We start from the raw sequence: 23,064 nt of genomic DNA, 5'->3' as shown, positions 1-23,064 counted from the left end.
AGAGGAAGCATGACGCAATCGGGAAATTGGATGCGCTAAAAAGGGAGAGAAAGGGGAGAAAATGTATAAAGAAATAAAAAGAAAGCTAACTCAGACACGATATTCTTTTTAGCTGGATTGAAGTTTAATGAAAGCACAATTGTGGATTCTTACATACAGCATAGAAGCGTACCGCAGTAAGAACCACTAAGTGTTTTTACATAGGTCTTTTTATACCTCTATCGCCCTCTCCATCAACAACCCCTCCTCCTCGGAGTCGGACACAAGAGAATCATCAGGAGGATGATTCTTACATACACGTGTTATTCAAAAATAAGAAGATACATCTTGGCGCCATAGCACCATAGACTCTGCTGTGTTCTAAATAATTCTGGTCTTGTGATGTGATGTCCTTGTTATGTTTAGGTTTGCACGTTCTATCTGATTGTTCTGTTTTCTTAAAACCTTCTTACTGGATACGTGAAAACCATCTTACACTTTAAATATGTGAAATACTTTTCTATGATTTTATAAGAAGCCCCTTACTCATAATTTTCTATCACAGTGTCTTCCTTTCAATTCCTTGGGGTCCACATTTTGGAAGAGCTTTCCTGGTCCACAGACACTGAGGTTGTAATGAAGACGGCCCAGTGGCAATTTAACTTTCTTAGAGTTTTAAAGAAAAACAAATTGGATCAGAAGCTTCTGATGATTTTCTACAGATCTATCACTGAAAGTGTGTTAGTATATTGCATAAGTGTGTGGTATCCAAGTTGCACAGAGGCTGAAAAGAAAGCCCTGCAAAAGATCATAAATACTGTTCAGAGGATAGTCGGGTGCCCTCTGCCCACTCTGGATGATATTGCCAGTTCTTGATGCCTTAGCCGATGCTTCTCTATCCTTAGAGACACCTCACATCCCCGCTTTTCATTAGTTTGACCTGATGCCTGAAAAGCTTATACCTCCAGACTTAGAAACAGTTTCTTCCCCTGGTCTACAAGGACCTTAAACAACCAACATCCACACACTGTTTTGTGCAGTGACCACCTGTGGAATCATTTATTAACTACAAGCAATTCAAATGTGCAATATTACATCTGGGCTTGTGTGAATTTTTCCAGTACTGTTGGTCGTCTCTGTTTTGTCTTGTTGATCTGGGTAGCACTGTTGCCTCACAGCAAGAAGGTCCTGGGTTTAATCCCCAGGTGGGGTGGTCCAGGTCCTTTCTGTGTGGAGTTTGCATGTTCTCCCCGTGTCTGCGTGGGTGAATTAGATACAAAATTGTCCATGACTGTGTTTGACATTAAACTTGTGAACTGATGAATCTGTGAATGAGTGACTTTCGTTCCTGTCATGAATGTAACCAAAGTGTAAAACATGACGTTAAAATCCTAATAAACAAACAAACGTCTTGTTGCTCTTATCAGTTTATTAAACTAAACGTTGGTCTTATGCTTGGTTTTAGCTTCTGTAGTTTCATTACATGAATTATATAATGACAATAAAGCCCTTTTGAATTTCAGAACATTGTTCTCCTTCCCTTTCTTTCCAAACTGTAATCTAATGGTGAAAGAAATAGGTGGTTAGAATGTCTAGAAATCACCAACGACAGGTCTGCCATGCAAAAGAAGCTGATGGGACACAGTTGGCGCCAGACACTTAGAGGAAGCTGTGCAAGAATAAAACCTTCTGCTATGGCAGCCAAATTTAACCAAGCTTTAATGTGCCAGTTGGGGAGCAGGGGCTTCTTTCTCACACTGCATTCTCTAAGCTCATTGTGGATGCTGCAATGCTGTAATCACAATATATATTAAGGGGAAATATGTCCCCTCCATTATTGAGATTTGATCAAGATCCCACCACAGTGTACTGATGTAAAGATGATAAATAACCATATTCCACTTAACAGCCTTGCATAATTTTCGGATCTGTGTTCTCATCAGTTGCTGAAATGGCAGAAATGTTTTAGAATGAATTAGCTGATTTGTAGATTTGGCTTTTGGCTCACAATGTAGAAGTCCACTTAAGAAACTTGAAATAAAAAATGTAAAGAAATTAGTCCAATATTTTACAGTAAGGGGTTGGTAAAATAGCCAAAGTCCTATAATGCTGTATACAGGCACGCAATTTCACTGATCAGCCATAACATTAAAACCACCTCCCTGTTTCTACACTCACTGTCCATTTTATCAGCTCCACTTACCATACAGAAGCACTTTGAAGTGTTACAATTACTGACTGAAGTCCATCTGTTTCTCTGGATGCTTTGTTAGCCACCTTTCATGCTGTTCTTCAATGGTCAGGACCCCCACAGGACCACCACAGAGCAGGTATTATTTAGGTGGTGGATCATTCTCAGCACTGCAGTGACACTGACATGGTGGTGGTGTGTTAGTGTGTGTTGTGCTGGTATGAGTGGATCAGACACAGCAGCGCTGCTGGAGTTTTTAAATATTGTGTCCACTCTATTAGACACTCCTACCTAGTTGGTCCACCTTGTAGATGTAAAGTCAGAGACGATCGCTCATCTGTTGCTGCTGTTTGAGTTGGTCATCTTCTAGACCTTCATCAGTGGTCACAGGACGCTGCCCACGAGGCGCTGGATATTGGCTGGATGTATTCAGTCCAGCAGTGACAGTGAGGTGTTTAAAAACTCCATCAGCATTGCTGTGTCTTATCCACTCATACCAGCACAACACACACTAACACACCACCACCATGTTAGTGTCACTGCAGTGCTGAGAATGATCCACCACCCAAATAATACCTGCTCTATAGTGGGGGTCCTGACAATTGAAGAACAGGGTGAAAGGGGGTTAACAAAGCATGCAGAGAAACAGATGGACTACAGTCAGTAATTGTAGAACTACAAAGTGCTTCTATATGGTAAGTGGAGCTGATAAAATGGACAGTGAGTGTAGAAACAAGGAGGTGGTTTTTAATGTTATGGCTAAGCGGCGTCCCAATTTACTAGAAAATGTTAATTGTGTTATCTTTGTCTGCTTTGTGTCAACTAAAACTAAGACGCTTAACTGTATTCATGCTGTGTCGTTTAATTATAAACACAAATGTTTGTGTTCATGATTAATCAGATCCTCTTATTTCTGTTTCATGAGAATTGTGTAACACAGTTCTTTTAAGTTGACTTGGGATTAGCAGAACTGTCAGCTAACAGTATAATTATAATGTGCCACAATCTAAGCAATAGACATTTACATTGTCAGCAGGAACACTATGGGTGTGTTAGAAAACCTAGTGAGCTGCCTTGCTGTCTTACTGTCTGCATAGGCAGCTGCTTAAGTAGAGAGGATTGTAATAAGTCATCTACTTATAAGGCAGGTTATTCGAACGCACTACTTAGACAGCGATAACATCGGGTTTCGCTTTCTAAGCTAACACAGTTAGCATCATGCCATTCAATCCAATGGGATGAGGTGCCACAGCGCGCTAGCATGTCAAATAACATCTCCCACTGTGTACCAAAATGGTTAAACTGTCCCTGACAAGCTGTACACGTTTATACAACTTAAAAATCTATGATGATTTATTTACATTTGAAAATAAGTCCGTTCTTTGCTTTGCATCGTCCGCCATTTTTGTTATTTTTTTGTGAGAAAAGTCGTGCCGCACTGAATGCTGAGATTGCCTTCACCGCTAAGAAAGCATCGAATGCTCAGTCGTTCTCCACGCAAAATACTGTTGAAATTTTAAGATTTCAACGCTTACTAGTGAGCGTATTAAGGCATCTAGGATTTGGAACAGCCTCCTTCTCGGGAGGGCGCATAGGATGATTTAAATTCTGTCTATGTAGAGATCTTCCTAGGTTTTCGAACATACCCTATGTGGCCAAAAGTATTTGGATACCTGACCAGGAGCTTGTTAAACATCCCTTTAATAAAAGACATTATAGAGGTACTGTATATGTGAACTATTCAGTTATAACAACAATCAGTCATTTGAGAAGGCTTCTCACAAGACTGAAGTATGTCTGTGGGAATTTGTGTCCATTTAGTTAACAGAGCATTTGTCGGCCGGGCACTGATGTTGTTCAGGAAAGCCTCAGTTGATGTTTCAGTTAAAAGCTGTTCAGTGGGGCTGATGTTCGGGCTCTGTGCAGGCCACAGGAGTTACATTAAACCAAGCTTTCATAGACCCTGCTTTGTGCACAGGGGCACTGGAACAGGAAAGGGCCATCCCTAAACACATCATTTGCTTTTTATAACTGATTTATTACACGTTAGCAATGATGTGGTTGAAACACATGAATTCAAAAATTAGAAGGTGTGTCCCAACAGTGTAAACTACATTATAATAGTGGTTTGTTATACAACCCCTGCCTTGAGGTTCTATTAATGCAAAGAGTGATGTACCCTTCTTAGTCCTTGTCCTTTCTGTGGCATTTTGGGGGGGGGGAAATTTTGACCACTCTGTGGCATTTTGGGGGGGGAAACCTTGTCCTCTCTATGGCATTTTATGAAAAAAAAACTTGTCCTTTGGTGTTTTAAAAAAGAAAATGCATTTCTGCACCTTTGACGTCCTTACATTTACATTCCACTTACATTTTTGACTCTGCATTAATTTTAATCTTCTGGGCTTTGACATTGCAAATGGATTCTGCATTTAAAGGTCCATTTGGCAGCCAATATGTACAAGTCTTACGCTTAAGTACCTATAATAAAGTGTCTTCCATATTTAGGTTTTAAATGAGTCTGTGGCTGTAATTTAAGATTGCTTTTTATGTCCCATGCCACCCCGCTTTTCCTGATGGATTACACCTGCAGTGTCAGAGAATGATCATAGCTGGTGCTCATCTATTTTTCGCCCGGGGTACGGGGGTATCAGCTCTCCTAGGTTACACATCCATTGACATTAGTGATAAATGACCTGACTGAGTAGAAATCAGATATTCTAGATGTGTGTAGCGTCTCCACTCTGTGCACCTTTTAGCTGCTGGAGCAAATCAGGGTGGTATTTATTACTGTATCATTGGGAGTTTGGTTTGATTTAGTGTTAGATAGTCTGTTATTAAAACACTGCACAGTGCTCGTCATATTTTAGCTTGGCTTGTTTGCTTACTACACATTGCAATAGATTTCTAGTCCAATCTAATTGTCAGAAAGGTGCCTGTGACAGGTTGGACTTGTCACTAAACTTCATTACAATTGGCTTGTGTAGTATGTACAGAGTTGCCCAATGTCACAGTGCCCAGTGTCAACATTTTTCAGCACCTGGGACTCAGCATCAATTTAAATCGTGCTATTTATTAAGCAAAATACAATTTGAGACGCAGCCCATAAATGACAGAGGCAACTTTCTTTTCCAAGCTGTTAATAAACTCATGATACTTTCAGGTTTGCTTTTGTAGCATTTCCTGCATCTATCTATCCTTTCTTTGAAAGAAGCATCGGATGCTCCCTCATTATTCAGTCAGATTATTGCTCAGAATTAAGGCACCTCAATAGGCATAATTTTAAGGTTTTTAAGAATTTAGACATGCCTTCTTTTCATGAGCGTGTGTAGTAGGACGTAAAATGCATCTATGTAGCGAGATCAGTAGGTTTTCAGACAGACCCTTGGACTCAAAACATGTATTCTCTATATAAATTCTTTTCAAGCACAGACATACTGATAGTAAATTCATATAGCTGTATCTGTATAATGGATTTGATCTAACAGAAGCTTTCTGCTCAATAAGGTCACTCTGCAGCGATTTCCCAATGAAGAGAATTTGTAATCCATTAGAATAGATGGGAGTTCTGTGTTCAGTACATGGCTGTGCTGTGTAAGTCAACTTTGCTTACTCCATTAGCTGATACCTGATACAGGACATGCCGATGGAAACCCTGATCGGACAAAGGCAGTGAGGGCACAGAGAAGTGAAGCGATCTGTATGACCCTTTTACTAAAATAAATCATTACACTGAGAGAGATTCTCTTTCTCCTCTCTCTCTCTCTCTCTCTCTCTCTCTCTCTCTCTCTCTCTCTCTCTCTTGCTCACTCACTCTCTCATCTATAAGCAATCCAAACAGATGATTTGTCTGCACATAATTTGCATTAAGTGGCTTTTAGAGACATAGAAGAATTAAAGGAGCTGTAGAACTGAAATCTCTTTCTTTTACTCCTGTGTATTTGATTTTTAGCAGCTTCCAATTTTTTTGTTGTTGCTGGCATTAAATAAAATAAATAAATAAAAAATAAATAAATATAGTAATTAATTAGAAACAAATACATAATAATAAATTAAAATATATGATAGTAATGGATTCATATAAATGAAAATAATAATAATAATAAAAATAAAGATAAATGAAAATAAATAATAATAGTAATTCCTAGAAATAAATTGATTTTAATACATTAAAATTAATAATAATAATAAATGCACAAAAATATGATAATAATAATAATAATAAATGAAAATTAATAATAATAATAATTCCTACAAATAAATAGATAATAATTAGGGCTGTCGAAGTTAACGCGATAATAACGCATTAACGCAATCTCAATTTAACGCGATTAAGATAAATAGTGCCGTTAACGCAAATTCTAGTTCATGTTGAGACTTGACTGGTAGAACAAACTTTTTAATGTCGGACATGTCACCGTTTTTCATTTGCGGTTTGTTAACAAAATGTAAAAGAGCGTCGTAGCATCTGCACTTGCATAATAAAGAAATAAATACACGCTATATTCACAAGTTGTCGGGAGCAGAACACTTTATTAACTTATTCTGTTACGGTAAAGAATACCGGACAGCTGAGTCAAGCACGTTGTCCATGAACTATGGAAGCCCCAAAGGGTCAAAACACACTCACTTCGTGTAGAAACGTCCATCAAACCATTGGATAGTATTACTGCCTAGTATGTGAGTGAATAAAACTCCCTTACAGTTTTCTCTTGTCCCAGCAGTTTTTAACATAAGTACATTTAGCATAAAATGTGTTCACCATTTTAATTGTAACATTTCACTTAAAAATCCTTGTTTTCTATAACATTTACACAGATTTTTTTTAATGCGATTAATCGCGATTAACTATATGAAATTCTGAGATTAATCGCGATTAAAAATTTGAATCGTTTGACAGCCCTAATAATAATAAATAAAAATAAATATACATATAATAATAATAATAATAATAATAACAAATGAAAATAAATATTAATAATAATAATAACAATAATAATAATAATAATATGATAATAATAATAATACATTCACAGATATAATAATAATAATAATAATAGTAATAATATGATAAAAATAATAATAATAATAACAATAATAATACATTCACTGAATGATAATAATACGTTCATAGTAAAACACTCACTTACTTACTCACTTTCTGTCTCACTGACTGACTGACTGACTGACTGACTGACTGACTGACTGACTGACTGACTGACTGACTGACTGACTGACTGACTGACTGACTGACTGACTGACTGACTGACTGACTGACTCACTCACTCACTCACTCACTCACATAAAGTCAATTTAAATTGGAAAATGTAACCACTGGCATGTTTTAGAAAGTGAGAAACCCACATGGAGAAAGCCACACTGACATGAGAACCCTAGAAATGTGTGACACTAACACTACCTGCATTGCCGCAATGCCACCAAGTATAGTTGTTGTTGATGTTAACATAAATATTAATACTGGAAAGGGGTAGCGTAGTGAGTAGAGCTTTGGGCTATTAATTTGAAGGTTATGGGTTTGAATCCTGACTCTGGCATGCAGCCACTGTTGGGCTATTGAGCCTCTCCTGACTTAAGGGGTGAGGTACATTGACTGACCCAGCTCTCTGCTCTGACCTAAGCTTCCAAAGAAGCTGTAATATGTGTAAAAAAGAATGTCTTCATACTGTACAGGTGTGTATGAATATAAGACAAATAAAGGCATTACATCAGCCATACAGTATTGTTATTATTGTTAATAATAGTTTTATTAAATGCATGAATATTTATTAAGTCATGATATAGAAATTGTTCTAATATTTTGTTAACCTCGAATAAGATGCTAAGAACTTTACAAAGGTGTCCTGACCATGAACAGTATCTACACCGTATAGGCGGCATTTATAGCCCGTACTTTAGTTTATGGGAGTCACTGACGGCCGCATTAAATCTTTTAACCAGTCTATTACATTACTCGCAGCTAAGTGATTTCTATCTAGACTCCATTAGTGAATGTCATATAGTTCTATAGCTTGTTTTGATTTAGTAACAGCGTAGCTCCTGACAGCAGGACTCACAGGTTGAGATGGATGGAGCAGTTAATGAGTGCGGCTGCAAACAGTCTGCTGAGCAGCATGCCCGGCTCACGGCACTCCAGGAGCACGGCCTAATTAGAGTCTCCTGCTCCTCTGGATCACCTTTAACTTCTCTGACCTCTGTAGTAATGAGCCAGACTTCTTAAAGGTGTACTTCGTTAGTTTAAAAATGAATATTTTATATTTTAATAATGTAATTAGAAAGATTGAATGTAATAGTGCTGGCAAATGTATTCCAGTAATACTGTTTGCACATTTAGTATTTCATTTTCAGCATTTATCCAAAGCGACTTACAGTACTGTGACAGTATTTTTTTCTAAGCAATTGAGGGTTAGGGGCCTTGCTCAAGGGCCCAGCAGTGACAACCTGGCAGTGGTGGGGCTTGAATCAGCTACCTTTTCACTACTGGTCCAGTACCTTAACCACTAGGCTACAATTACAAGTGTGGATCAGACAACAGTGCTGATGGAGATTTTAAACACCTCACTTTCACTGCTGGACTGAGAATAGTCCACCAACCAAAAATATCCAGCCAACAGCGCCACATGGGCAGCGTCCTGTGACCACTGATGAAGGTCTAGAAGATGACCAACTCAAACAGCAGCAATAGATGAGTGATCGTCTCTGACTTTACATCAACAAGGTGGAACTAGGTAGGAGTGTCTAATAGAGTGGACAGTGAGTGGACAGGAGTTATGATGTGTCTTATCCACTCATACCAGCACAACACACACTAACACACCACCACCATGTCAGTGTCACTGCAGTGCTGAGAATCATCCACCACCCAAATAATACCTGCTCTGTGGTGGTCCTGTGGGGGTCCTGACCATTGAAGAACAGTGTGAGAGGGGGCTAAAACAGCATGCAGAGAAACAGATGGACTACAGTCAGTAATTGTAGAACTACAAAGTGCTTCTATATGGTAAGAGGAGCTGATCAAATGTACAGTGAGTGTAGAAACAAGGAGGTGGTTTTAATCTTATGGCTGATCAGTGTACCAGGTTCAAACCTCAGGTTCAAACCTAACCTCTGGTCACTGCCTGTAAAGAGTTTTTGGCATGTATGGGTTTTCCACGTACTGTGATTTTCACGTCTCAGCTTTGCTGCTTTAATTGCCCCATTAGGTGGGAACAAGTAAACGAACGGCTGAGTGTTTGGTGCACTACGTTGTACCCACGAACTGGGTTAATTCCTGTCTTTGCTGACCTACCGTATCTAGGCTCAGAATGAAGTGATGATGATAAATGAGTGAATGACTTTCCTCGTGCTCTTCCTCACTCTTCTGCTGGCTTAGTTCTCAAGAACTAAATAATTAAGTGTGTACAGTCAGTTTCAGTGATATGCCCCCCTCCTGCTTGCTCATTTTATTCCCTCTCACCATGTCCCTCTTATTACCCCCCTCATGCTTGTGTTTATTTAAGAAGCAGCCACGCTTCGCCTCGTTACTGATAAGACTCCACCGAGAGCCCGAACTGCATCTGATTATTTTGTAGGCCTGATTTCCACTTTGTGCTGTTTTCTTCTCTCAGCATGTCTAAGGCTTAGCATCTCAAACAGCCTCCAGAATGCTCTCCTTTTAAGTTTTTTTTAAGATGGCTAAAAAGCAGCCTTTGTTGTCGGATGGTCACTGGGAAAAAATGTGGTTTCCGACTGATGCAGAAGGCTTAACATTCTTTATTTTGCAGTCTGTCATCAGTGACAGGATTAGTTAGACGTGTGAAGTTAAATGTCTTGAATGGTTGCTTGTGATTGTCTAAACCCAATTCAAGAAAAGTTGGGACAGTAGCGCAAATGCATGTAAAATCAGACAGCAGTAATTGACATGTATTTAGCTTCATTGAGGTAATGTGTGTGCTATCATATACGGGTATAAAAGGAGCATCATAGATAGACCCATTTACATTTTTCGGCATTTAGCAGACGCCTTTATCCAAAGCGATTTACAGTACTGTGAGAGTATACGCCAAATCAGGCATAACATTATGACCACCTTCCTAATATTGTATTGGTCCCCCTTTTTGCTACCCCATACACAACAAACTGGGATGCACTGTGCATTCTGACACCTTTCTATCTATCTATCAGAACCAGCATTAACTTCTTCAGCAATTTGAGCTACAGTAGCTCGTCTGTTGGATCGGACCAATCAATGCATCAGTGAGCCATGACCCTGTCACCGGTTTACCACTGTTCCTTCCTTGGACCACTATTGATAGATCCAGAGGCTGGATTTGAACCACTAATCTTCCAGTTGTTAGCCCAAAGCTCTACCTATAACACAGACAAGCTAGTGTAACTAATACAATTTATTTGCCATTTTGGGTTTGTTAGTGCCAATGTAACAGTTTTCAATACACAGTTTTAATGGTCTAAAGCAGGGGTGTCAGACTTATTTTCACCGAGGGCCACATCTGCATTATGGTGGCCCTTGAAGGGCTGATTGAACGTATCCTGCTGTGATTGCAGTCTGCCTTTTAATTCTTGGACAATTTGATGTTTTTCTTGGAGGCTAAATTCTGTGTTGGGTGTCAAAATGCCAAATTTATATCATATATTTATAATGTATATCCACATTTATATTGTACTCCTTTACCACAGACACTGCCTCATAACACAAGAGACGTATAATTTTTTCTTCTTGAAGCACAAACTTGTATTCACTTTCCCATCCTTCTGCTTCAATTTTCTTTTCTTGTACATTCTGGGATTATTTGTAAATATTTCTCAGCATCACTTGTTGGAAAACCACCTCAGTTAACACTGATGTGGAAACACTGCCATCTAGTGGCGGGATGTGGTCACTTTGCGGGTCACAAAATTGGCATGCATTGTGGAAGATGCAGTCTATGTATGATATTACAGTGTATTTTAAGATAATCATACGTCTTTTAAGCTCATGCGGGCCACATAAAATGACATGGTGGGCCGGATTAGGCCCGCAGGCCTTGAGTTTGACACATGTGGTCTAAAGCTAACTCTGTTAACTTAGTAAGCTAATACTGTGGCAGAAGCTGGGGCCAGTGGGCACATGTTCACTGAAAATGAACAGTTGTCTGGTCGGATGAATCTAAATTTTTGCCAAAATATGCAAATAGAGGTCAGAATTTGGCATAACAGTGTAATCATTTTGCACCCATGTATTCTTCTAAATACATTATTTTAATGGTATAGTATATAAAAAGTCTGATAAGCTTGATACTTATTCTTCTTTATTCTTTTTCCTTCTCTCCCTGTCAGAGGCCTTCGAAATGGTGTTGCGCTTGGGTCGTAACTCCACCCTCACCCTGCTCAGAGAGGAGTTTCCAGGCCTGGGTGGTGCAGGCAACGGCGCCGTCACACAGCTCTTCCTGGACATGTCCCTCTACATCCTGGGCTCAGACACCAACGTAGACGACATGGTGACCTCCTTTTACTCCCGGCTTTTTCTCTTCGCCTACCGACGCCTCCTGGGAAACGGGGCGACAGCAGGCGTCTCAGATGAGTGTCTAAATAAAGTGTGGCACAAGGCCTCTGCGTTCGGCTCCTACCCCAAACTGATGATGACGCGGCTCTCGCGTTCACTGCTGGCCACGCGTCTCTTTCTCCAGGCGCTTAACCTGGGTATAGAAGTGGTCAACACCACACAGCATCTGAAGGCGGGGAGGGAATGCGGCCGGGCCCTGCTCCGCCTGTGGTACTGCCCACTGTGCCAGGGGCTGTTAGAGGCACGGCCGTGCAAGGCAAACTGCCTAAGCACCATGGGCACGTGTCTTGCAGGGGCGGCTGAGGTGCAGCCACACTGGCACGCGTATGTGGAGGGGCTGGGCACCTTGGCAGCCACTATGAGAGGAGAGCATGACATCGAGGCGGTGGTGCTCAGGCTGCATGTCGTTGTCCGGATGGCTCTCAGGCACATTGTGGGGACTAAAAGCAGAATAAATGCACAGGTGAGATATAATAATTTTATACATTTTTTTAGCAATGCAGACATTTACTACCCAAACAAAAATCAGGAAGGACCTGGGTTTGTTTACCTGACCTGGCATCCAGGGTCCTTTCTGTGTGGAGTTTGCATGTTCTTACTGTGTCTGTGTGAGTTTCTTCCAAAAGCTGCCTAACCCCAACCCTAACCCTTAACCTAACCCTTAACCCTAACCGAACCTTAACCCTAACACTTAACCTAACCCAACCATAACCCTTAACCCTAACCCTTAACCCCAACCTTTAACCCTAAACATAACCCTAACCCCAACCCTAACCCCTAAACCTAACCCTTAACCCTAACCCCTAAATCTAACATTAAACCTAAAGCTAAACCTTAACCCTAACCCCTAATCCCAAACCTAACCCTCAACTTTAACCCTAACCCTTAACACTAACCCTCAACCCCTAAACCTAACCCTAAAACTAACCCTAGCCCCTACTCTAAACCTTAAACATAGCCTTAACCGCTGAACCTTACCCTAACCCCAACCCCTAACCCCTTCCCCCTCACCCCTAAACCCAACACCTAACCCCTACTCCCAACCCCAACCCGTAGCCCCTAACCCCTACTCCCAACCCCTAGCCCCTAAACCCTACCCCAAATCCCCAACCCCTATCCCCTACTCCCAACCCTCAACTCCTAAGCTTGTTTGGTTAAGAAATGTGTAAGGTTAAGCATATTATTGGACAAGAAGGACAGGAAGGTCTGGTTTGTGATTTATGTTCCAGTTTATCCCAAAGGTTTGTAATGTTTGTAAAGAGGTCAGGGTTCTGTGCAGGCCAACACAACTCAACCTGTCTTCATAGAGTGTGTTTTGACCATGATAATACAGTGCTGGAACAGGAAAGGAACTCCCAAATTAATTGGAAACAATTAATAATGATATAATTAGATTTTTACACCACTTAACGACAGGTTTAGCTGCCACCTGCGCTCACCAATTAAGTGGCCGTATTGTGTAGCACTCTTTTTATTTCCAGCATGATTCCCTGAACGGTGGATATAAAAACTGCTGAAAATCTATTTGTTCTCGGTTTAACGCCCACATCCTTCATGGAAATTGTGTAATCACATTGTAAAATGCTTAAACAGCAGCAGTATCATCAGAAACCTTGAGGAAGCCGTCCCTGATGAGCTCCCATGTGCCACCTCTCTCGCTGCTCAGCAGTGACCCTTTAAACAGGGCACAGGGAGTTTAACTGCACTAACACACTCCGCTTGCTCGTGTGCATGTGAGGGTAAAGTGCTCATGTAATATTGAGAAGTACTGGTGCTAAAGCTTGTTCTGTATCCAAATTCTGTATGGTGGGACTGTGATGAATGTTTTACTTTTACACCCCATATTCCATCAGTCACACACACACACACACACACACACACACACACACACACACACACAGACACTCATATATTGCTTGTTTATATATTAATGATTCCTTATTTTTTTACAGTTTTACTGTACTCCTCGTCTTGGTACCTAAAATCCTGCTAAAATCCTGCTGTGATTCAGACAGTGACAGTGTCTGATGTGTGTGTGGGGGAGTGTGTGGGTTGTGTGTGTGTGTGTGGGGGGGGGGGGGGGGGGTACTGTGGGGTTGTGTGCTTCCTTAACTGTAGTTCAGGTTTCTACAGCAACTTAGAAAACTCAGCTATCTTCAAACTGTTCATAGTTCACATTCATTCACTGATTGTCAGTTTTACCAGGGCTTTACCGTGGTCAGGGTTGCAATGTGTCCAATTAATTAGACAAAAGTCAGGAAACACCCTGGACAGATCACCAGTCCATCACAGAGCACACACACATTCACACTCACACTCAGGGCAATTTTAGTAGCTTCAGTTTGCCTGACTGCATGTCTTTGGACTGTGGGAGGAAACCGGAGACTGGAAGGAAACTCAGGGAGAACATGCAAACTTCACTCAGAAAGGACCCTGGCTGCCTTATATATTATAATAATAATATATACAGTGGAACCTTGACTTACGAGTGACCCAACTTACGAATTTTCCGAGATACGAGCCGTCACTTGTTCGATTTTTTGCTTTGTGATACGAGCCGAGATCCGAGTTACGAGCAAGCGAGCTTATGCCACCCGCCACTAGGTAGCCCAGCGAGCGTTCAGTTCACCTGGTTATCTTGCCATATAAGCTAGTGAAAGCGAGGAAAGTGTGGTGAAAAAGCCAAAGGTCAGTAAAGAAGATTAAAATAATTATTAAAAAATAATAATAAAAAAAAAAAGAAGTAGCAATTAAGTTTAGCGATAAACTCTAGCAAAGTGTGTAAGTTAAATTTAGCAATATACGGTAGCATTAAGTGTGTAGCGAGTAAGTTAAGTAATAGAGCACAAAATGAAACACTCCCCCAACTTCCTCCGCCAATCTCCACCTCCACCAGCATCTTCGTCTGATTTTCAAGGTTTATTTCTTTACATTCTCTTCTATTATGTATTTTTTTTTTTTATACATTATTTGTTATTTGTTAAGTACATTTTACTTATTTAATCGGTGTGGTTTTTGGGGGGCTGGAACGGATTAATAGCGTTTTAATTCATTTTAATGGGGAAATTTGATTTGATATACGAGCAAATTGAGTTACGAGCTTGGTCACAGAACGAATTAAACTCGTAAGTCAAAGTTCCACTGTATATATATATATTATAATAATGACAAATGGACAGTTGTAGCCTAGCGGTTAAGGTACTGGACTAGTAATCAAAAGGTCACTGGTTGTTACTGTTGGGCCCTTGAGCAAGGCCCTCAACCCCCAATGGCTTAGGCTTAAATTAGGCCCCAATTCAAATAAACAGCTGTTGAAAATGACTTTAAATTTCAATACTTGCTCAGGTCAACATTAAGGAGTAAGTTGTCAGCAGCAAGCTATTTGCTTTAACTGCATTTTCATTTTATTTCTAATCTAAAATAATCAAAATCCAGTATTAAAAGTGTATCATGTGAATATTTAAGGCTTTTTACATGCTTTAAAAAGTATAATTCAACACATTGTGTATTTATCAGGCTCTGTGTGAGCTGCAGTAGGTGTTACTGTGGAATATTTGTTCAGCAAATACTGTTTCATTAGTTCTGTAATGAAGTTTAGTTTACTTCCAGTGCTAATCTATCCAAGCTGATCTTGTTAGTAAGGATTTCAGCCACATAAGCTTGATTACTGTGCAAACTTAACCAATTTGGGAACTGTTAGCCACCCGTACATTAGTCTATGTAATTAACTTATCCCACACCTGAATGACTTTAATTCCCAACCTACTAAACTTCATTATCAGCATATTTTTGCTTGTGCTGTGTTCAATCTCACCTGACTCAGGTCTAAAGGGATCTTTAATAAGCAGTTAGTCAAATCACTGGTTTCTAATAAGAAGAAATACAACATCCTTCATGGTACATCGCAAAACTAGTAAGGCTAATTATGTTGTTCTTTACACGGCAACTAAAAGCAACTTGGTCTGCATATTGATTCACGCTAAAATGAACACAGAGACAGAATGACATAATAATTTTGCAAACATACAACAGACATGCAGATATGTCAGGACAACACTGGATAGTACATGGCACAAATGGCACAGCAGTCTTAACATGCTCACCCACCACCACTACCACAGAGTCCAAGCAGAGCCTTACAGCAAGAAGGTCCTGGGTTTGATTCCCAGGTGGAGTGATCCGGGTCTTTTCTGTGGGGAGCTGAATGTTCTCCCTGTGTCTGTGTGGGTTTCCTCCGGGTGCTCCAGTTTTCTCCCACAGTCCAAAGACATGCAGTCAGGGTAATTAGCGCTGCTAAAATTGCTCTGTGATGGACTGGCACCTTGTCCAGGGTGTTTCTGTGTGCCTTGTGCACATTGAGAGCTTGGATAGGCTCCAGTACCCCCCACGACCCTGATTAGTATAAGGGACTTAGAAAGTAAGTGAGTGAGTGATATTTTTTTCCTTTTTGTTTGTGGCTCCTCAGCCACAGTATTGTTCTACCTTGGTTAAGTGTTTTGCAATTGGGTTCATATCTTATAACCTCGCAGGTGCAGGGCAGTAACAGAAGTGGTCACTGGCTTCAGATCTCTGAGGTGTGTGCTAGTCTGGGGCCCTTCTAATGTAGCATGGGTGTGGCACGGAGGGGTGGTGTTTGGAGTGGGATTGTAATATTTTAAGCTCTTTAAATTAAGTCAAGTCAAATTTATTTGTATAGAGCTTTTTTACCATACACATTGTCTCAAAGCAACTTTACAACATCCAGGACCAACAGACCAAAAAGCAATGTTGAGCAAGCCAAGGGTGACAGTGACAGGAAAAACGTACAAAATTACAGAAGAAACCTTGAGAGGAACCAGACTCAGCAGGGACCCATCCTCTTTGGGTGGCCTGGAGAATAAATTAAAGATGTCACTGGCTACAACAAACATTAAGAAACCTTAAGAACCTTGAGCTTAAACACCACCAAATTAGCAATTAGGCATCTCTGGTCTTGGAAATGCAGGATGCTTGCATTTGCATAATAAAAAATAAAACCCTGTGTGTGACGTTAATCTGGGTGCACTTGTGAGTGTGTGTATTTAGGGTTTAATGCTAGTGTATTGCTCTTTATTGATTATATTCCATGCTATTTACAGTATTTAGATTATGCTAGGCTAATTAAGCGTGTCCAGACAGGACACTTTTGTTGATGCTTACCGTTAAATAAATGACCGGACTGTCCATCATGTCCTCTCACTCGCTCCACCATCATACGCCATACGAACATGGCACAAGCTTTTCAGCCACCCCGAATAACCTCACTCATTAGTTCCTCCGTCAGTATGCAGCATGCCCATATTCTCTATAATTACTTTTCTGCTCTCTTCCATCAATGAGTGAGAGATATGGACAAAGAGTGGACGCGTGATTTATGAAGCACTATTTTTACCAGTTACTGAGCAGAATTATAAAATGAATGATGATGATCGGGTATGAGAGGGAGATACGCTGGGTGAGAGTGGGATGTAAGGGGATTGGGAAAGTGGTTGAAAAAATAAGGCCGGCATTAAGGAAAAACAGTATGGAAACACACAAACACACGGTCAGAAATGAAAGGATGTGGACGTGAATGGACGCATGCTACAGAAAAAATAATGTTTCAGTCTGTTGCAGAATTTGAGAATGCGCCAGTACTCAGTCCACGCAGAAGCAATTATTCAAACAACTCCTACCGTACATCAGAAAATGCCAAGTTTTTAAGTGTGGGCTTAAGGAGGACAATTCGAATAATACAGAAGCATCTTTGGTTCTTGGTGTTGTTCAGTACCAAGGTCCAGGGGACCTATGATCTGTTTTCTTCTCTGTGTATTTTTCTTTGTTCTCTCTGTCCGTGTTGGCTGCCTTAGGCTACTTTGTTCATTCGTATTACGTTTTGTTTACTCCAAGTCTGAGAATCATGTGGTAGGGTAGAATTGGCTACTGTATATTTCCCCTAGGTGTGTATATGTGTTAGAATTGGTAAGTGTGAGATTGACACCATCTCTAGTATGAATTCCTGCTTGGAGTTTAATTTGGTGCCAGAACTATCTTAGCCCTGATTAAGTGGTTAGTCAAAATGAATGGATAAATAAATGAATTAATCACTTGGGTTTTGTCATGCCTAAATATTCTTTCATACTGTTGAGATAATTTTAAGTGTTTCATTCATAAGTAACTGTAAGGTAGGGTTAGAATTCATTCAAAGTTTAAAAACACCCTTATTTCTCCAGTTTTAGTTACACCGATCAGCCATAACATTAAAACCACCTCCTTGTTTTTACACTCACTGTCCATTTTATCAGCTCCACTTACCATATAGAAGCACTTTGTAGTTCTACAATTACTGACTGTAGTTCATCTGTTTTTCTACATGCTTTGTTAACCTGCTTTCACATTGTCCTTCAATGGTCAGGACCCCTACTGTACCACTACAGAGCAGGTATTATTTAGGTGGTGGATGATTCTCAGCACTGCAGTGACACTGACATGGTGGTGGTGTGTTAGTGTGTGTTGTGCTGGTATGAGTGGATCCGACACAGCAGCGCTGCTGGAGATTTTTCATACTATGTCCACTCACTGTCCACTCTACTAGACACTCCTACCTAGTTGGTTCACCTTGTAGATGTAAAGTCAGAGACGATCACTCATCTATTGCTGCTGTTTGAGTTGGTCGTCTTCTAGTCTTTTATCGGTGGTCACAGGACGCTGCCCAGGGGGCGCTGTTGGTTGGTGGACTATTCTCAGCCCAGCAGGGACAGTGAGGTCCAGCAGCGCTGCTGTGTCTTATCCACTCATACCAGCACAACACACACTAACACACCACCACCATGTCAGTGTCACTGCAGTGCTGGGAGTTCTTACATAGCCTGAAGGTTCTAAGTGCTCTTGATGGTGTAGTACTCACTGACTGTACTCGCTGAACTCTTAACTTTCCTTGCCATTTTTCTATAATTTCTTAACCGATCACTTACACAGTTAACCTTCTAACCTGATCTGCTTGAATTTTTTATATACAGTATAGTGTACAGAAGTATTGGCAAACAGTGGCGACTGCACATGTGATGAACATGTAGAGAACAGAACAATGAAGTGAGCCCAGTGGCTCTGGTTAGTAATGTGTGGGGGGTGGGGGGCATTTTGGTTTGGATCCACTTGCTTCTTAGAGGCAAGGGTCACTGCAAATCAATAAAATAGATTATGCTAACAATAATAATGCTTTCTGGTAAGAGTGGTCTCTTTTAGAACACAATGATACACCCCTCCCCATCCTATAAGTCAGTAAATGAGTGTGAAATGGTGTTAATCAAATCCTCTGGTCTGTGCTGTTGCCAGATCCCAACTCAACTCAGCAATTGTGCAACCAGTGTGCTAGACAGGCTTTTGGAAGACTTTTGAATCTGTGGTATAAACCGTGCCAAATCAAATATGCAGACAAATGTCATTTGTGGCGACTCCTAAATGGAGCAGATGAAGATCATTCACCAGGGCACAGTAAAGTGGCACTTGCCATGGCTACTTTTGCAATTTTTTTCTGCATTTTTCCCAATTTTCCTCCCAATCTAGTCGTATCCAATTATCCGATTGCATTACGCTTCCTGTCTACTGATGCTGATCTCCACCCTGGTTGAGGAGAGCTGAGACGAACACACGCCCCTTCTGACACAAGTGCAGCGGCCAACTGCATCTTTTCACCTGCACGAGGCGAGTTCATATGCGGATCAGCTTTGTGTATGGAGAGCCACACCCTGATCACGTTATCCCTCAACTCTGTGCAGGTGCCATTAATCCCACCCTGTATGAACAACAGCCAATCGTTGTTCATGTAGGCGCCCAGCCTGACAGATGGGCAGAGCTGAGTTTCAAACCAACGAGTTTGAAATGTCAGCTCTAGTATGCTAGAGTGTTTTACCGCTGCGCCACCCAAGCGCCCGCCATGGCTACTTTGCAGGTAGTGTGCATGTATGCATGTGTTTGGGAGTGTGTATTTCAGTATATAAATGTTGTAGTTTGGATCTGTACTTGTGTAAGCTTTATGTCTGGCTGCCTCCTCTCTTTCTCCCACCGTCCCTCCCCATCTGTGTGGGAGACACAGATAAAACATAGATGATAAGAATTTCAGAACTTGCTTGTTGACATGACTCTTATCTTCTCGGCTTTGTGTTAACCACAATCCTGACTCCTGTTTCTCCCTGGTACTAATATTCTGCTAATGAGAGAAACAATCTCTACACACTCTCCCTGCACCACAGGTCCCTCGAGCCCCGCATGTGCACCCGACACACGCAAACAGGAACGCACAAGCCCCACATTAATCAAGGCCAGGGGCGAGAAGGGCCGCCCTGCACACACCGAATTACACTGGCAGAGGCCAGCCACTAATGATTTCCCCAGAGCAGACATGCAAGAGGGAGAGAGAACATTAGAAGCAGAGAGATAGAGTTCAGTGGTCTGAGTTGGGAAGTGTGAGTGTGTGTTTGGGTGAGTGGGGTTCAATTTGAAAATGGACATGCAGTGTGGTGCGAGTGTGTGATGCGAGTGTGTGTGTTAAGTGTGTGTGAGAGTGTTGCAGAACTAGTCTGGACTTGCACTGAAATATACCGTGTTGCATCAGGATTGCATGGAAATGTGAATATAAATTTGTATTAGACGCCCCAGTTCTTTTTGGCTTCATTACTAAACAGAGTTGCTTTGGATCCACGCTGGAAGGATTAGATGGTTAGGACGACATATGATTGAGTAACAGCAAGAGATCTTAAAGAAGTCTTAGCATTCAGATCTTCTACTTCAGGTTCATTTGCTGCTATATGTTTGAAATAAAGAACCCTGTAAAACCTGAGTGTGCACGGGAAGAACCTCATCACACACAGACAATCAGAGTAAACTTCCAGTTTATTACAGGGAAGACCAGTTTATATAGAAGAGACAACATAGGACGACCATAATTTGGTTTTCAAAAAATAGAACACTTGTGGTAATCATTCTTTTTTTTCTACCCATTATCCTTCTGATTTAGTGCAGTCAATTTGTCCTCCGCTGCTGAGGGGTACCTGATTACATCCGAGGAGAACATGTCTCTGCCCACGCCTCTTCCATTTCCATTTTACATTTACATTTTTGGCATTTAGCAGACGCTTTTATCCAAAGCGACTTACAATTATGACTGAACACGATTTTTGAGCATTTGAAAGTTAAGGGTCTTGCTCAGAGACCCAACAGTGGCAGCTTGGTGGTGGCAAGGCTTGAACCGGCAACCTTCTAATTACTAGTCCAGTACCTTAACCACTAGGCTACCTACTGTCCGACACATGCACAGCCCTCCTCTTCTCGCCCCTGCATTCTGCACTGGCGTCTCTTCTTCCAATCAGAGTCCTTACACGGCGTATGAACCCACCCATACATAGTCCGGTTGTCCTGCCCTAGCAGATACGGTGGCCAATTAGTATCTGCTGCAGGCACTGCCAATTGGCACTCAGATGGCACCCAGCTGACCGGTGGCTACCCCGAGTTTCGAACCGAGGAGGGCGCCCCCCTGAGGACCGATTTTTGACAATTTTCTGTTATGCATGTCCTCAGGTTTGCAATCATAAAGAACCTATAATGTTGGTTTTTGCACATATTTTCATTAGAGGTCTGACCCGCAGGCAGGCCGGTCTAGCATTTGTGCACAATTTTAATGCAGTGTGACCTAAGGGTGAAAAGTGGGTTATAAACTGAATTTAAGTTATAAAAATATGTTATATTATAGTTCCTCGTTGGAACTAACACCTGCAAGATGTTGACGTGTGGTTTTAACGTCACTGCAGCCAGGCGTTGTGCAGGATGCGTATAGGCTTATAACCTGTATAATCCACAAAGGATTTAATGAACAGTTCATGCACTTCAATTTCTTCCAAAGGCAGATTAGAATTAGCAGTACATGTAGCAATTTATGACAGATGTTTTATAAGTATTGCACGCTTCAGGACCTCAGCACCTTATAATCTTTAGGCTACCAGCTGTGTCCATTTCACAATAATATTACTCACGTTGAGCTGTGCATTAAGGTGGCATCCTTTACGTTTGTCACATTGAAAGTTAATGTTGTTTATAAGGATTATGGGAAAGCCACTGTTCTGTAAGTCCAGTGAGTAAATAATATATAATATTAAGTAAATTTAAACAAATAAATCCTTCATACCTGCTTATTCAGAGTGTGAGGGGTTAGAGTAAAGAAACTCACCCTCTGCTGTCAGTGTAAAGAAAGTCGCTCCAGCTTTAAATTCTCAGCATGCTTTACATTTGTTTTTCTATGAAAGACCAATTTGAAATGACAGTAAAATTGACCAATCACATCTTCCCTCTAAATGGGTGGGCTTTGTTATCGCTAACTTTATGACAAGTTCTGCTCTCTCGCAGTGTAATATAAAAATGGTAAATACAAAGGGATTGTAACAAAGGGAGAACATGCAAACTCCACACAAAAAGGGTAGGGAATCAAATCCAGGACCTTCCTGCTATGAGGCAACATTGTTACCAACTGCACCACCATACAGCTCCTTAAACGTAATTTAATCTTTTTTATTGTAAACCTGGGATTAATCACCACTGTTATTTTCTTTAGGGAGTTTTGTAGGTTCTCTCCAGGTCTGTGTACATATGCTCCCACCTCCACGACAAAAACATGCAAAGTATAAATCTCCTGCTTTCAATTTACGCTAGGTAACTGAGTGAGAGATGCTTTGTAATGGTCTTGAACCCAGTATTTCTGAGTGGCTCTGGACCCAGTGCAACCCTGACCAAAATGAAGCAGTTTGTAAAAATGTATAAAGAAATAAATGCAAAGTTTTGGCTTTTCATAACAATAAGAAGCAATAAGCAATACTCGCATAAGCCATAATAGAAAATAAAGTGCTCATAAAAAACAGAACCGGATTAAACTTGGTTTAATGGATGAAGATGTCCAGGATCAGCTTCGTCCCATCAGTATTCTGCAGCTTGTGCATTGTACATATTCACTTAGCGCCAACCGGGCACAATTAGCCGCTAACGTTACACAGCAGAATTCAGCCTAGAATTAAGAATTAAGTCCCAGTGGCCCCCTGGGAAATTAAACCAGTGGCAATTCATTAAAACACCAGCTAAACAGAAACACGTATTTGCATTTTTATTGCACCGGAATACAATGGAAGCTTTCTGTTATCGTCGCGGCACAGAAAGGGCCTTCGTGTATTAAATGATGTCGTCCTATAGAGAAACAACAGCATTTATCAAAATGAACAAGAGGCCACGCGGGCTGATGATTAGGAAAAGAACGAGGTGCGAGTAGCTGACGAGTTAGGAAACCGTGTTGCTTTGTTAC

General features: G+C 41.0%; 1 protein-coding gene across 1 annotated transcript in view; it reads left to right on the top strand.

Moving 5' to 3' along the window:
• gpc3 (glypican 3) overlaps positions 1-23,064 on the top strand; it is a 195,639-nt gene that overhangs the window by 91,978 nt on the left and 80,597 nt on the right. Inside the window, exon 3 of the mRNA XM_062999806.1 lies at positions 11,501-12,189. Coding sequence (XP_062855876.1) covers positions 11,501-12,189 — 689 coding nt within the window. The remainder of the gene's footprint in view (positions 1-11,500; positions 12,190-23,064) is intronic.

The sequence above is a fragment of the Trichomycterus rosablanca genome, chromosome 8 (genome assembly GCF_030014385.1).
Source record: "Trichomycterus rosablanca isolate fTriRos1 chromosome 8, fTriRos1.hap1, whole genome shotgun sequence".
In the NCBI taxonomy this organism is placed as follows: domain Eukaryota; kingdom Metazoa; phylum Chordata; class Actinopteri; order Siluriformes; family Trichomycteridae; genus Trichomycterus; species Trichomycterus rosablanca.
The sequence above is the reverse complement of the archived record's forward strand: the minus strand, read 5'-3'. Positions and strand labels throughout refer to the sequence as shown.